This window comes from Natrix helvetica (assembly GCF_964273705.1).
Source record: "Natrix helvetica genome assembly, chromosome: 2".
NCBI classification, from domain to species: Eukaryota; Metazoa; Chordata; class Lepidosauria; order Squamata; family Natricidae; genus Natrix; species Natrix helvetica.
This window is the reverse complement of record NC_138552.1, coordinates 111,516,032-111,531,490: the sequence shown is the minus strand read 5'-3', so window position 1 is coordinate 111,531,490 and position 15,459 is coordinate 111,516,032. Positions and strand designations below refer to the sequence as shown.

The following is a 15,459-nucleotide window of genomic DNA, read 5'->3' as shown; positions in this document are numbered from 1 at the left end:
ATCAGTTAAAGAAAATGTAACTTCACCTATAGTTACCTTGGCTTTTAATTTTTTTAATTTTTTAATTTATTTTAAATTAATCTTTCTTTCTCCAGGTGTAGGATATAGCCTCAGTGAAATGTGAATAAAAACTAATGCAAACTCCTGAATTGTTGGACGTAGATCCAAGTGATTATTGGAACAATGGAACAATAGTTTGAATCCTTCCCAAACTCGAAAGATTCATAGGACAATAAACCAGAGGTGGGTTGCTATTTTTTTTACTACCGGTTTGGGCGTGCTCCCGCATGTACACGATTCTTCTGTACATGCGCAAAAGTTTCTGCGCATGCGCAGAAGCATCCAGGTGGGTGGGTGGAGCCTCCCACCATTGCTATTACTGGTTCAGGCGATCCAGGCCGAACTGGCAGCAACCCACCTCTGCAATAAACCCACAGTACTATAACAGTATCTGCAAAAAGTGATTTATGTCTTCCTGAAATTTTCATAGCTGAAAAGCTCCAGGTTTGGGAGATTTTGGTAGCCTAAAAAGGATGCAATTTATCATAGCAAATAATTTTATGAAGGTCTCAAATTTTGCCTAGCTGAAGGATACTGAAGCAACATATGATAAGACTGCTCAGGGCTCTATGCTAGCCCAAGGAGCAAAAACATTAAAAGATTTCTTCAAATCTATGGAACATATATTTGCTTGGAAAATTAAATGTCTGTTTAATCATTAAATGTCACTATTAAATTTGTTACTACATTTAGCATCCATTACTGCCCTACTGCATTTTGGTGATTTCATTGACAATTGAACAAGCTGGTTTTCATTTCATTCTTTGCAACTTTTGCTCTGAAATTTTGCTAGCGACATGTCTTTAATTTACATCTTCATATAAATTGCTTTTAAAAAAATCACACAGAAAGCTTAAAAAAGGAATAATTCCTCTTCCATAAAAACAATTATTTATTTCCTTTTGAAATTTGTTTTAATTAACTAAGGCCATTTTACAGATGTGTATCAGTTTCACAAAAGCATTCCCACTTCCCCAAGAATAAGAATATTTTATTTGTTCATTATAATGTGTTCTTTCATGGGTCTACCCATGAAACATTTAAGGCAGTTGAATACTTCTGCAGCATTCACCATATAGAAATACTAGTTTTATAAGAAGAGCTGCTATTATTACTTATTGATGATGATGATAATATTATGATCTTAATCTTAAATTGGAAGGATGGAAATTATGAAATATTAGTGCTCTCTGTAATTTTAGAATGTTGTTGAGAAATAAAGAAGTATTTGCAATTCTCTGACATAGAAACTCATAATTTAGAGATGTCTATAAAAAGTCAGCATCAATATGTGCATAATTTGTATATAATGTTTAAAGAATATTAATCTATGATTAGGTAATAAAAATTATTTCTTGAACTATGTACTTAGAACTAGAACAGCAAATCAGAATTAAGCATAATTCAGTTTTAAAGTATATAATTATAGTTTATATATAATTATATATATAATTATTATATAAACTATAATTTGTTACAGAAAAGTAACTAAGAGAATAGAACATACACAAAACTTAAGAATGAGCTAATCACTAATGCAACAATGATATGGTTGTTATGATTGTTCTTTTTTGTATAAGTGCATAAACCTAGATAATTTAAATTATTTAAGAATGAGTAAGGAGCCAAAATTCAATAGCAGAAGGCTTCCATTTCACAAGAGGCTGGGCTGAATGTTTTCTTATGGTGAGGAGATGGCTTTGGTGGGATTGTGAAAAGGTTTTCTGTTTAGAAAAATTCTGGTCTCAAAATGCCATGCTTCAAACTCTGAATTACTGTTTGAAAAAGGTAGAAACCTGACTGAAAATCCAATGGGCTTATTAGCCCAGGTTCTGGATTAATAAGCCATGGTCTAATTATCTGATCTCCTGATGTTTCACCAGCAACTCTTGCTGGCATCTTCAGAAGTGATAATGCTCATTGCCACTGACTTGACACTGGGCATGAAAACCTGAACCCACTTATTGAAAGTATTATAAAACTTTCCAATGATCAAACAAATAATCTGCACTCATGTTATTACCTAGTTTGGGTAATGAAACATCTCCAAGAAAACAACCAAGCTCAGAGAGCACCAAGGAGACCTCATTTCAACCCTGAGCTACAAACATTCTTCTTTATTGATAATAAATAATCTGAAACACATCTGAAACAGAAATTTCTGATTCATTCCACCCAAATAATTCCATTTGCATTTGTCCATCAAATTTCAGTAACCTGACTTTTCTTTTTTTTTGGGGGGGGGGGTAGCAAACAGTGTTGTGGGACAGAAGCCAAGTGTTGTCTGTCTGCAGTAGTTTCCACTTTCACCCCAACTGGAACTGTAAAAAAATCACAAAGAAAGAAGCACATTTCTCACCATAACCAGCTTGAGAAGGTCTGCAGCATTTTTCTTTTCCTGTTCGGTTCTTGGTTCTTTAATCATCCTTTCTTGCATCTCATCTTCTTGCTTAATGATTTTGTCAATGTATTCCTAACAATGTGACAAGACATGCTACTTAACTATTTTATATATAATTTAAAAATACATTTCATAACCTTCCCACGGGAGGAAGGGGGGGCAGGGAGAGAAGAAAAATTTTCCCCAAGCATTGAGATCCCTAAGGATAATTTTCACTGAACCCAGAGACAGCTACTATTGAGTAAGCATATTTTATCAGGGTAACTAATAGCAGATATGAAAACTAATATTAAGTAAATAAATATTCATTTCAATAACTTTGCCAAATTCAACTAAATTTCATAATAGTGTTATTTGAGGAAGCCAGTACAGGATTCCTTATGGTGTATCAAGTTGATACTAACTTTATGAAGGGAAATGTCATATCTTTGTAATATCTAAGGTAGTATTTTCATTCATGGTCCTGAATCATGTTCTTCTTGCCAGATCTATTTGGGTGAGCAGAGACAATCAATATGATCTGCTGTACATTGATCACCTCTCTTTTTATGCCTTCCATCCTTCTTGTTTTTCTTCATATATCATGCCTCACTTGCTCTCAACTACATTAAAACAGCATGTTATCAAAATTGTTTGGGTAGAAATTCACAAGGCATTTTAGTTTTGAACACCTTTTAAATACGAATTTTGTATTTCTGCATCCTTCCAGAATAATTTGATTTTTATGGTAGACCAATGCATCTGAAGTCATAAACACAAATTCTATTCTGCTTATAGAGAAAATAAATGGATAAGAAAACAAAGACATTATGCTGGGTTTTTGGAATATCAACACACACTTTTATCCATGCCAAAATCTTACAATCTTACTATCTGTCCCAAATATATGCTCATCTCTGTTCTGGTACTTCAGCAAATCCCACCCGTCTTCCATTTGACCTATTGTCATACGCTAAAACTGTTTCTTTCTTCCTTCCCACCATTCCTTTTACGTACATAATGGTTTAAATATATTTTCAGTAGTTTCTTCCTTTACTCAAAAAAGGAAATCATTTTTTAAAATGGTTAACGGATACATGAGTCACCTATCTGTATATTGGTAGACTTCACTTTACCTTGACAGAAGATTGCAATTTGTGTCTTAATTCATCACTGATTGGCTCATATTGGATTAGTCGACGAATTTGGAGCACATTTGGACATTTTTTGATAGGTATAGGAGAAACTGCTAATTCCTTGAACTCAATGCACAGGCCTTTCCAAGCATGCATTCCAAACGGAGGGCCAGGAGTCTTTCTCTGAATCCAGATGACAAAGGAAAGAGGAGGTGGGTCTTATTATGTAATTCTATTGAATTTCCTTCTACATAAAATGTTCAGTAACAGCATACGATCAAATCAAATGTCAGCCAGAGACAGGAATACTTACTATTTACAGAACAGGAATTATATCTCATGTAAGTAAATTTAGAAAACTAAAATTACAACCAGTCCTCAACTACTACAATAGTGGAATTGGCAAATGTATTGCTAAGCAGCAGAGTAATTAAGCATGATGTCATGTGATTACACCGATGGCAGGTCCAGTAGTGATGGTTAAGTGAAGCACCACAGGTTGTAAATTGCAACGCCATGTGACCACAATTTGTGTCCAACCCATTGCGACCCCATGGACAACGTTCCTCCAGATCATTAATTTCCTCTTGTAACTCAGAATGTGATTAAAATTCTGAATTTGTCAGAAACTAGTACTTTGTTTATTTCACTTATTAAGCTTCTTAGCCAACCAGATTCCAATGAAATTGGCAGAAGGTGACCATGGATATGGTGACAATCTACAAGATGACAGAGTGGATGTCATAGTACAATTCTCATAAGCTGGAAACAGGGCTTAAAAGACAAAAAGTGAAAAGAAAGTGTAGTGTCACTTAAAAAATCAAAAGTGTCATATCATAGTCAAACATTGAAACAGATGTGAAAACTATCTACCTCAACAGGAGGAAAGTTTTCCCAATCTCTGGATTGTAGACTATAAGGAACAATGGTGTCAGAGTCTTTTTTCATTATCCATTGAGATACTTCAGTCAAAGGGCAAAGAACAGTAATGCTTAGGACTCCTGTTTTGAAAGATGAGAGAAAATTTGGGAATACAAGAATATACAGATAGCAGCTTGTACTGCGGAATATTTGTATGAGGCTACTTCTCCTTATTAATAAAAATAAATAATATCAATAAGTTTTAAAATCAAGGTCAATATGTGCTCCCAGTTCAAAAACTGTAATATTTTTTCAGTACCACTCCATCCTTTTCAAGACTTAAAAATACATAGTATAGAAAGGAATAGTGGTAAACTAGATTTTAATACTATCTGGTATTAAAAATACTTGGACAGTAGTCCAAGTGCTACAAAATGCATATGATACAAAAATATTTGTTATTTTTCTAAACATTCCCTAAAACAAATAGAAGGCCCATAGAAGAGTGTCAAGTATCCAAAATTACATCTCATATTTTTTTCAAAATAGTCATAAAACAATGGCAACCACAAGATATATTTCATCATATATGTGATATTAAAAAAAATACTTGAAAATAATGTAACATAAATGTGAAGGATTAAAAAATCTTGCTAAAACTATTTTCAGTCCCAAAGAGTTCAACTTAAACATGGAAATGTTACTGTCAAGCATGGAAATCAGAAAATCCAGGTAGTTCAAATGAATATAAGGATTTATTGCAAGCTCTCAAATAAGAATCTGAACTATTAACGGTCAAAGCAAATTGATGGTGGATAAGAGTAAATGAAATTTAAGATGGACTGGACTTAGATCTCTTGTGAGAACGAAGAGACTCAAGACTGATGACATGTTAGACTCTTCCCTCAGGCTCAGCCTGGTCATCTCCTATAGTTGCATTAAGTATTACTATAGTAATATACACTCTATAGAAAATTAGAACATTTAACAAAAATGCTAAAAGTAATTTTGAAACTAGCACATGAATTGTTCTTAAATGCATATATGCATTTACAACAAAACTGCATCTTTCTCTTTTTAGAGGAACCCTGCTTTAAGGTTTGCTTATTAACATGCAAAAATCAAATTCTGAAGTAAGGATCAGAGAAACAAGAGACATCTCTGTGAAATGGTGCATTCCTACCTGGGCATTCTTTTATTGCCTCCCGAAGAACAGTTATAGTGGGATGACCATATGCCATTGCCAGATATTCTTCTGTATGTTTGGTGCGGAGGAGTTCAGTTCCCGAGCCATCCGCATGGACAATGAAGAATCTAGATTATCAGTCCCACAAATGAGATCAATTCAATTATGCAAAGCAAATTAAAAAATAAGTCCATACAAATTATTTGTCAAATAAAATTAAGCAATATTTATGCATAACATACCTGGGTGCATGTTCCCCATATATCACAGGAGTCTGAATTTCTGGGGGTTCGGTTACTTTGTTCTCAACATCAATGGAAGGAATGTATGTAGATGTGCTACCATCAGCCATGACCTGCAAAAGAAAAGAAATACTTTTTCTTAATTATCCTCTCCCAAGTTCCTTCTGCATACTATCCAGAGGAGAAAGTTAATAAGAGTTGGAGAATGAGACAAAACCCTGATCAGTTCAATTTTGTGTCCAATGTGGAATTAGTTACCAGATCCAGTTCACAAGTAGGTTGGCAGAGAGGTAAATGGCTGTTGCTGAATGGGGGGAGGATGTAAAAAGTGATTTCTTTCCAATGTTCCTTCAGTGCTAATAGATATACTAAAATTATTTAAAAAAGAAAAAAGAAAGAAACAAAGCTGCCAGTGCAGAGTACAATATTATCAGTTCTGAAATTTCTGGAATGAGATTATCTCAAGCAATTTTGGCCTGGGTATATTAATTGCCTATATTTCAGATTTGTAAATTGATGAAATATCAATTATAGCCTACGGGAAATAAACTTTGGATTACACAGGAGCAAAGTGCGTCCTTAAGAAAATAATCTTCATTTGCATGATATTCAAGTTAAGCATTTTTAAATACATCACAATCAATAGTTAATCCATTAAGAATATTTAAAACAAATCACATAGAAAAAAAAAAGCATTAAATAATTTGAACATTAATCTTTCAATTTACCTTGAAAACATTTCCTGTGATGTCTGTCATCTCACAAACAATCTTGGAATTGTGTTTCATAATGTATTTCCCTACAAGCTGGTTCTCATCACTGGACATCAGTTCACTATCATTTTTGTCAAATGCCTCTGGCGAGTAAACTGCAGAGTAATTTTCATCGATGAAGAGGGAACCTTTGTTTATGGGTAAAATCTATCACAATGATAAAAGAAGACATTCAGAAAACACACCTTGGTCTTTAATGCTTCAGAGGTCTTTAGTATTTGTAACTAGTGAGCACATTTGCAATTTACAGAACAACAGAGTTGGAAGGCACCTGGGAGTTCTTCTAGTCCAACTCCCTACTCAAGTAGGAAATCCTATAACATTTCAGAAAAATGGCTGTCCAGTCACTTCTTAAAAGCCTCCAGGCATAAAGCACCCACAACTTCTGTTGGCAAGACATTCAACTGATTAATTGTCCTGTCAGTAAATTTCTCCTTAGTTGTAGGTTGTTTCTCTTCTTGATTCATTTCCATTCATTGTCTCTTGTCCTGCCCTCAGGCACTTTGGAAAATAGCTTGGCTCACGCTTACTTGTGGCAGCCCCTCAGATATTATACCCTGCTATTATATCGCAATTATATTATATCAGTTCTTCTTTTCCTTAAACTAGACATACCCAAATTCTACAACCATTCTTCATTTGTTGTAGCTTCCAGTCCCCTAATCATCTTTGTTGCTCTTCTCTGCACTCTTTCTAGAGTGCATAATATTCAAAAGAATATTATAGATGTGTGCTAGAACTATTACCATGATGTGCTCCCTTAATCACAAAATATCATTTTTTAAAAAGGTGCACTAGTAAGGCTAAAGAAAGTATAAGGAATATGTGAGTTTATGGATAACAGGATTATGGCATCTGAGTTTTACCATGCGAAACTACTAGTTTGTACTTACTTTTATGCATCTGCTTCAAGTGTATGAGGTTCAGAAAAAAAGTAATGTCATCAAGATATTGAGTACCAAATAAAAAAACTATCTAGTTCACAGCAGGCAACTGGTGAAACTCATAGAAGGATTCACCATATTACACAAGAATACGAAAATAAAGCATACACTAGGTCAAAACAAAACCACTGGCAAAGCATACACTATACAGTGGGTGGGTTGCCATTTTTTTACTACCAGTTCGCTTGTGCGTGCTCGTCTGACACTTCTGCTCATGCGCAGAGCATCCCACTGCCACCAGTACTGGTTCGCCCAATTTGCACCAAACCAGGAGCAACCCACCTCTGACACTATACCAAAAACATGCAAATCAGCTAAAATGTGTGTTGGCAGGAGAGGAGAGGTCGACCGCGAGGCCCCTTATCTGTGGGGTCCCACAGGGGTCGATCCTCTCGCCTCTCCTGTTCAACATATATATGAAGCCGCTGGGCGAGATCATCCGTGGTTTTGGGGTGGGATACCATCTGTACGCTGACACTCAGCTGTACATTTCCACCCCAAACCACCCCAACGAGGCTGTTGAAGTGATGTCCCGGTGTCTGGAAGCCGTACGGGTCTGGATGGATGACAACAGGCTCAGGCTCAACCCCTCCAAGACAGAGTGGCTGTGGCTTCCGGCTTCCCGGTTCAACCAGCATATGCCATCGCTGGCCATCGGGGACGATCAATTAGCCCCGGTGGAAGGGGCGCGCAATTTGGGCGTCCTCCTTGATGCCCGGCTGTCTATGGAAGATCACGTGGCAGCCGTGGCGAGGGGGGCGTTCCACCAGGTTCGCCTGGTGCGCCAATTGCGGCCCCTTTTGGACCGGGAGGCCTTGCGCACAGTCACTCACGCGCTGGTGACGTCTCGCCTGGACTACTGTAACGCTCTCTACATGGGGCTCCCCTTGAGGTGCACCCGGAATGCAGTTGGTCCAGAATGCAGCCGCGCGGGTAATTATGGGGAGATCGAGGTTCTCCCATATAACACCCATCCTGCGCGAGCTGCACGGGCTTCCTGTGGCCTACCGGGTGCGCTTCAAGGTGCTGGTTACCACCTTCAAAGCGCTCCATGGCACAGGGCCTAGTTACCTGCGGGATCGCGTCCTGCCCCATACATCCCTGCGACCCGTCCGCTCACACAGAGAGGGACTACTCCGGGTGCCGTCCTCCAGAGAGTTCCAGAGGGCGACGCCCAGGAGTAGGGCCTTCTCTGTAGTGGGCCCCACCCTTTGGAATGACCTCCCCCCAGACATCAGGACAACAACCGACCTTCGCTCCTTCCGTATGAAGCTGAAAACCTACCTGTTTCGACTAGCTGACCTGGCATAATACTACAATCTCTCCAGCCCAGGGCATTTTTAATTGGTAATTTTAGTTTTTAAGGGTTAATTTCACTGGGGTTTTAACTTTTTTAGGTATTGTAACTTATTTATTTATTCTTACCTCCTCTGTACGCTATATAATACTTTTGTACGTCGCCCCGAGTCCCTGTGGGGAGAGGGGGCGACTAATAAGTTCAAGTAATAAATAAATAAATAAATAAATAAATAAATAAATAAATAAATAAATAAATAAATAAATAAATAAATAAATAAATAAAATGAAAAGAAGGGAAAACTTCTATATAAATACACTATACAATTACAATATAAATATCTAGTAGATATTCCTTCTAGCTGTCTTAAAAGCATTCTTGCAAATAAAGACTTTGTTGGAGGCTACTGTACTTCCTCCTAGTATGGCATTTAAAAAGAAATCTAGTATTATAAGAGGAGTGTATCTTTAAGGCACTATAGGAAGCCTGACTGCAATCAGAAGTGATTACTTATTCAGTATAATTCTTTCTTTCTTTTTTTCTTTCTTTTTTTCTTTCTTTTTTTCTTTCTTTTTTTCTTTCTTTTGGGGGGGGGGTGCTTTTCCCTTGCTAGAGTAATCATTTCACCAGTGTTAGTTTTAGGAGCTGCATATTAATTGCTTTGCATAGCAATGGTTAATCTTAAATTGGAAGCACTGAAACAAATAGAAGACTAAGGTAAAAGGAGTTTGAAGCTCAACAGATCTTAATTTCCAACTAACCTGGTATGTTCCTTGGGGCTTGGAAATAATTGAAGTGCCATCAGCAAAAACGGCACAACAAGTGCTGTCCTCAGAGTTTGTTAGGACTGTTGCAAAGTGTGGGTTTTCGATACGCATGCATTTCACCTTCCTTGTGATGGTTTGAGGGTAACTGTCTATGAAAGAAAAACCAACTCATGTTAAAAATGCATTTATATTGAACAATGTATGTGGAAGAAAACAAAAGTTTTCTCTCAAAAACAGGCTAATTTTATTTTATTCCTTTTCGGATTATAATCCAAATAAATTATTGGAGTTGTACTACATCGTTTGGAGAGAAATATTGTGATGAAATAATGCTTTTGGAGAACTTCTCATTTGTTCCACTTGTTAACGATGGGAACACGAGCATAGAGGAGGTGCAGCCTGAGCATGGTGGGGAGGCTGCTGCAGGGCCTGTGAGGATGGGCAGATAGTTGGGGACATATGGAGTGTGCAGTTTTAAAAAACAGAAACAGACAATCACCAAATTTTATGATTGCTTGGGATAGTTTTAAAATATATATTGAGAACTTTTGTTATCCATCCTACAAATGTATTCCTACCACCATTGGGAGAACTTAGATCTTAGAACAGAGAATACATTAAAAATTGGCTTTTTGAAAAGGATGCTAATAAAGATACCATGGTAAATTTTCACCTTGATTTTATCATTATAAAAACACAGAACCCTCTCCCAGTAACCTGTTAACTAAGTGTTTCATTGAGAAAGATTTTAACATCCCTTCATGTGTAGACCATGCCCCCACATATCTTGAAGGAAGATTTTGTAAGCTCCCTGTGGAACAATACCTCTTTCCTTGTAGTGCTGGCCCAGTGGAGGACATTATCTATTATATTTTCCATTGCCTATTTACAATGAAATCAGGGTCAAATGGTAAATGAACTCAAAGGCCCTGATCCTGAAAAACTGAATTATCTCCTTGTAGATGTGTTTCCAACTGTCAGCAAACCAGTGACTACTTTTACTCTAATGTCATTTAAATTTAGAAATAAATATTTAAGTTTTTAGTTGTAAATTTGGCTTTATTGTATTGTAACCTTTTTACATCTAATACTTCTGTTACTCTACTGTGTAGTTTTATTGTTATTTTATTGTATTTTATGGCATTCCTGTGTTATGATCTATGTTTACAATTATCTTTCTTACTTATTTACTATATTTAGTACTGGATTATTGGACATGCAATATGAAAGAAAGAAATAATCAGAACACCCTGAATTTTAATATACATGATTTGGACCTGCACTTTCATTGTCTCTTTCTTGTTTAATATTTGTATTTTTAGCCATAAGGTGTTTTAAAGATATGAACCTCATGTGCAATCATATGTGTAAATTATTTTGAATTTGTCAATTTATGAGAAATCATGGGTCTATCAAGTTGGAGGCATTGTTGAAAATACATAAGGTATGAATACAAAAAATAGAACACCATATTAAAAAAAATCTAAATTGAAAAAGTGTATCCATTTTCAGCCTTCATATGGTTCTTTATAGATGCAAAATGGAAAAAGTGTTAAATGTGATTTCCATGTGGTAAAGAGTTAATCTGCTGTTCAAAATATGGCATAGTATTTTATTGTTTTATAGTATATTGTGTTCTAGTATGTTTTTCCTTAATTTTATTCTGTATTTATAGCAGCAAAATAATGTTTAATAAAGTTAAAAAGAATAATATAAACCCATGCCTGATCAACTGGTTCCTGCAACTGATCTTGACAATGGAATAAAAAACATTTGTGTGTGTGTGTGTGTGTGCGCGTGCGTGCGTGCGTGCATGCGCACACATGTGCAAGAAATAATGTGCATAAGTTCTTTAATTTGATTCAAGTATTACCATGCATGTAGGGAGCAGACCAAAAGCCAATCTTTCACAGACAAGTCAGTATGTAAAACAGCTTATTGTACTTTGAATTCCCTGGTTTGAAAAATAAGTTTTTCTCCAGTTTGAATTTTAATCTTACCAAAATACTTCCTTTCTTACCTCTCAGGTACTTGTGAGGTGCTACAGGGGAAGGTATTTTTTAAAAAAATTAGGAAAAAAAGAGTTCCCAAATTAATAATTGCCAGCCTTAATTATAAATGAAATGGGAAGTTTTCCCCCCACCATTAGGTTCTGGAGAATCTGATCATCATAAAATATATGGCAAAGCATAGTACGAAGAAAGCTGCTATGAGGAACCATAATAGCTGTAGCTATCAATGAGATTTATTTATGCACCACATCTGCAATAATAAGTGAAAAGCCAGGAATTTTTCTTTGTGACTAATCTTAGATATAGCCTCAATTTTAGATGAAGAATCTATATAAAGAAATGAATTAAAACTGCACTTAATCACTGAAAAGTAATTAAATTCATATTTTTAGAAATATAATAAAGTGATGAGAAATTAAAGGCACAAGTATTTGAAATTATCAACCACTTCTCTTATATTAACATATTACTATCTAGCGATGTTACCTGCTTCCTCACTGTCATTAGGAGAAACAATTTCCACACAGTCCTGGAAGAGGGTGCTTATTCTGGTGCCATCAGCATGATCTACTATTCGGGATCCATCTGTTTTCTCCACCATTAATACTTTATCTTCTCTCATTACCATTACCTAGAATATCAAATTATTAATGAAGTGTCACAAATGGATTAAATGCTCAGCAAACACGTCAGAGCGTTTTAATACAAACACTGGAGATGTAGGTTTGATCTTTTAAATTCTGAAAATGGACTGAATTACTTATAAAGGCATCAGGATACTGAACTTATAAACAAAACAGTACCGTTCCATTAACTGGATCAGTGGCCTGGTAAGACAAGAGTGGCTTCAGGTCAAGCTTTTCGGTTCCCTTGGTACCTATCTGAATGCCTAATGGGGTAGTCGTTATCCAGGTGCCAGCAAAGGCATCAGTAGATTGTTCAGGTTCAGGCAGATGTTCTTGAGCAATTGTTTCCATAGTTTCATTTTTTCCTGCAAGCAGACCTTTAGTATTTTTTCCTAGAAAATCAGGAAAAAATTAGATTTATTCATACACTAGGATAACATTCTAAGTACTTATATTATATGAAGGACAGGTAAAGTACCAGCATGTATTTTTCCAAGTAACTATCTAACCACAAAACGTGGGTATTGGAAGACATTGCTACTCTTTGATTGTCAAAAGACAGAACTGTTTTTCATTGAACCTACTACTCCTAAAGAAAAGGATACAGACACAGACATCGTTTGTAAAAAAAATCATAACCGGAGATTTTAAGCTCCATGGAATCCTGTGGCTCCATAATAGATCAAGAGCAAAATAATAATAATAATAATAATTTTTCACAGACAATTTAGATTCTGATCTGGAAGTCTTTGACTTCCAGACTCAAGACGGACTTTTAAGAAGAGATTTGTTTCCAAGGATTCTTGAGGGATCTGGGATTTATTTTTTAGCCTTTCAGTTTCTTTGGGCAGGAATAGTATTGGATAAATGCATCTTACTGCTGTTTGAGGATATGTGACATTATTTTTATAGAGGCACAAATACTGAACATAATTCTTTGCATTACGGATTACACCGCCTATCCTATAGAACAATGTAATATAATATATTATATAAAGTACTATAATCATACAACATTATATTAGTTTACCCATAACATTTATTTGTTTGTTCCTCTGTTTGACTTCTTCAACTTCAACTTTTTCCTCAGTCCTGGACTATATGACTTACTGCCTTTTTTGGTGCTTGTCTCCAGTATGGGTGTGATCTCTGTATGAGGTGTGCTGGGTGCAGGTGGAGGTGGGATCACAGGGCCAGAGTCTGGACTCCTAATCACTGTGCCATCAGCAAAGAGTATCTTAAAACAGCAAAGCAAAACGTAATGTTGATCACTACAAAGATGTGCAGTACAGCAGATACAGTACTCTGTTCAGATAAAAATTTGCCCAAAACATGTAAAAAACTCAAGAAAGTTTTATACTTGGATTAAACATTTCTACAGACTTATATTTACATTTGGATAAAACAGTTCTATAGATTTCATCTATAGGTCCCTTCCAACTCTGTTATTCTGTTAAATCTCTACTCAATAATTAAACTTCTTCAGTAGCCACATTTGATACTGAAAAATGACCGAAACCATTTGAAACATTAGCAAAGCACACGTGCATCTAAGCCAAGAGAAAAATAATAATTAAAACAGAAAAAAACGTAACATGCAGGGATATATACATAGGTAATACCTTATCATTATTTAAGACGAAGGGTTTTATGATTCAGTGAGGATTTAATTCAGTAACAAAAAGTAAATTTACATTCAACACTAAATGAATATACCTGAGTGGATCCATCTATCATGTACTTTACAACAGTCCCTTGTCGTGTTATTACTCTGGATACTTCTTGCTCTATTGGTTTCTTCACTGTTTTCTGAAGTTGCAACTGTTTTACTCTTTGTGGATAGCTCTGCCTAATAAATATTTCAAAAGGAGAGTCCTTGTCCATATCGTTATCCTCTGTTTCCATCTCAGCCTTGCTCTCCCCGGCAATCTCATTCCTGATGGTAAGATCTGCTCCAGATTCAACACTGGTTTTGGCATTGATTGTCTTGTCTCCATTGTCTTTAGCTAGAGGTTCATGGGGCTGCTTTTCTTTGCTGTCTTCTGTTTTGATTTCTTCCAGCTTGACTTCACCTGATTTAGTCTCATCTGTTTTGCTGTCTTCATCATCATTCTTGTCTTTCTCTCCTTTTTCCTCACCTTTTACATATCAAAATAATTTTGTTAGTCAGTTAAAATGATTACAGTAACAGTAGTATATGGAAACCTATGGGCCTTACCAATGTTACAAAATGTTAAACTTAGAAACCCAGTAAATATGATACAAACACTGACCCAAATGTATACCTTATACCTCATCTGACTGAGTATACCTCAGTCAGAGAGGAAAGGCAGCAGTTCAAATTTTAACTGTAATACTACAAATGCTCTATTGATATCTATTTTAATCCTGCAAATTAATACTTTTACCATTAGTGCCATTAGCCCCATTTGTTATTATATATTGAATAGAATGCCACCACAGTAAAATCAAAGTCTTTTTAACAATAAAATGGATATGACATTTTTTAATTGTAGGGAAAACCATCCCAGGCCAGAATTCTATCTGATTTAGAAGATAAAATGTGAATTTTTTCTTGTTTCAGATATCCTTATATGTAATTTCATTCGAGTTGAATTGGGGTACTTTCCACTCAGAGCTTTAATAGAAAATATGTCACCATCCCCACATAGTTGAACTAAAAACCTGAGTAGATCCTGGTTCATCACATGTTTACTATATTTCCTGCTTGCCTTCAATTTGCTTACTAAAGGATATTTTAGTCACCAAAGCTAATATTGTTGTTTCTTTTTGTGTGGAGTAAAAAGCTTCTGTACTCAAGAAGTAACATAAGAGATTTCATTACCTAACCCTGATGGAACATTAACAGCACAATTATTTTTGTAAAAAAAATGTTTATTCAACCAACCTGAGAATTTTTGACCAATAAAGGTAAGTACCAATCCATTTGGAGAAGACACGTTCAAAGTATTGAAAACACGGGTTTCAGGAACAGCTTGGGTTTGGATTGGCTCATTTCTTTCGGTCTACAGTATGGAAAAGAAGCAAAAAATGCTAATGTATTTAAAAGCATTTACAAACATTTCAGTTCTCCATAGTGGTTAATAGCTTTAAGGATTAATAAAATAGCGCACTAGTACATAAAATCTCTGAAAAGTTTTTGCCAAGTGTTAAA

The 15,459-nt window shown here is 35.7% G+C and overlaps 1 protein-coding gene across 2 annotated transcripts in view; it reads right to left on the bottom strand.

The window, feature by feature from the left end:
• Positions 1 to 15,459, bottom strand: part of SPAG17 (sperm associated antigen 17) — a 123,324-nt gene that overhangs the window by 33,855 nt on the left and 74,010 nt on the right. For both annotated transcript variants that reach the window (XM_081942135.1, XM_081942136.1), the window contains exons 26-37: positions 15,193 to 15,310; positions 14,001 to 14,422; positions 13,395 to 13,521; positions 12,462 to 12,676; positions 12,145 to 12,289; positions 9,641 to 9,795; positions 6,594 to 6,785; positions 5,866 to 5,978; positions 5,621 to 5,751; positions 4,450 to 4,577; positions 3,577 to 3,759; positions 2,420 to 2,533 (exon numbers count right to left, since the gene is read on the bottom strand). In XM_081942135.1, coding sequence (XP_081798261.1) covers positions 2,420 to 2,533; positions 3,577 to 3,759; positions 4,450 to 4,577; positions 5,621 to 5,751; positions 5,866 to 5,978; positions 6,594 to 6,785; positions 9,641 to 9,795; positions 12,145 to 12,289; positions 12,462 to 12,676; positions 13,395 to 13,521; positions 14,001 to 14,422; positions 15,193 to 15,310 — 2,043 coding nt within the window. The remainder of the gene's footprint in view (positions 1 to 2,419; positions 2,534 to 3,576; positions 3,760 to 4,449; positions 4,578 to 5,620; positions 5,752 to 5,865; positions 5,979 to 6,593; positions 6,786 to 9,640; positions 9,796 to 12,144; positions 12,290 to 12,461; positions 12,677 to 13,394; positions 13,522 to 14,000; positions 14,423 to 15,192; positions 15,311 to 15,459) is intronic.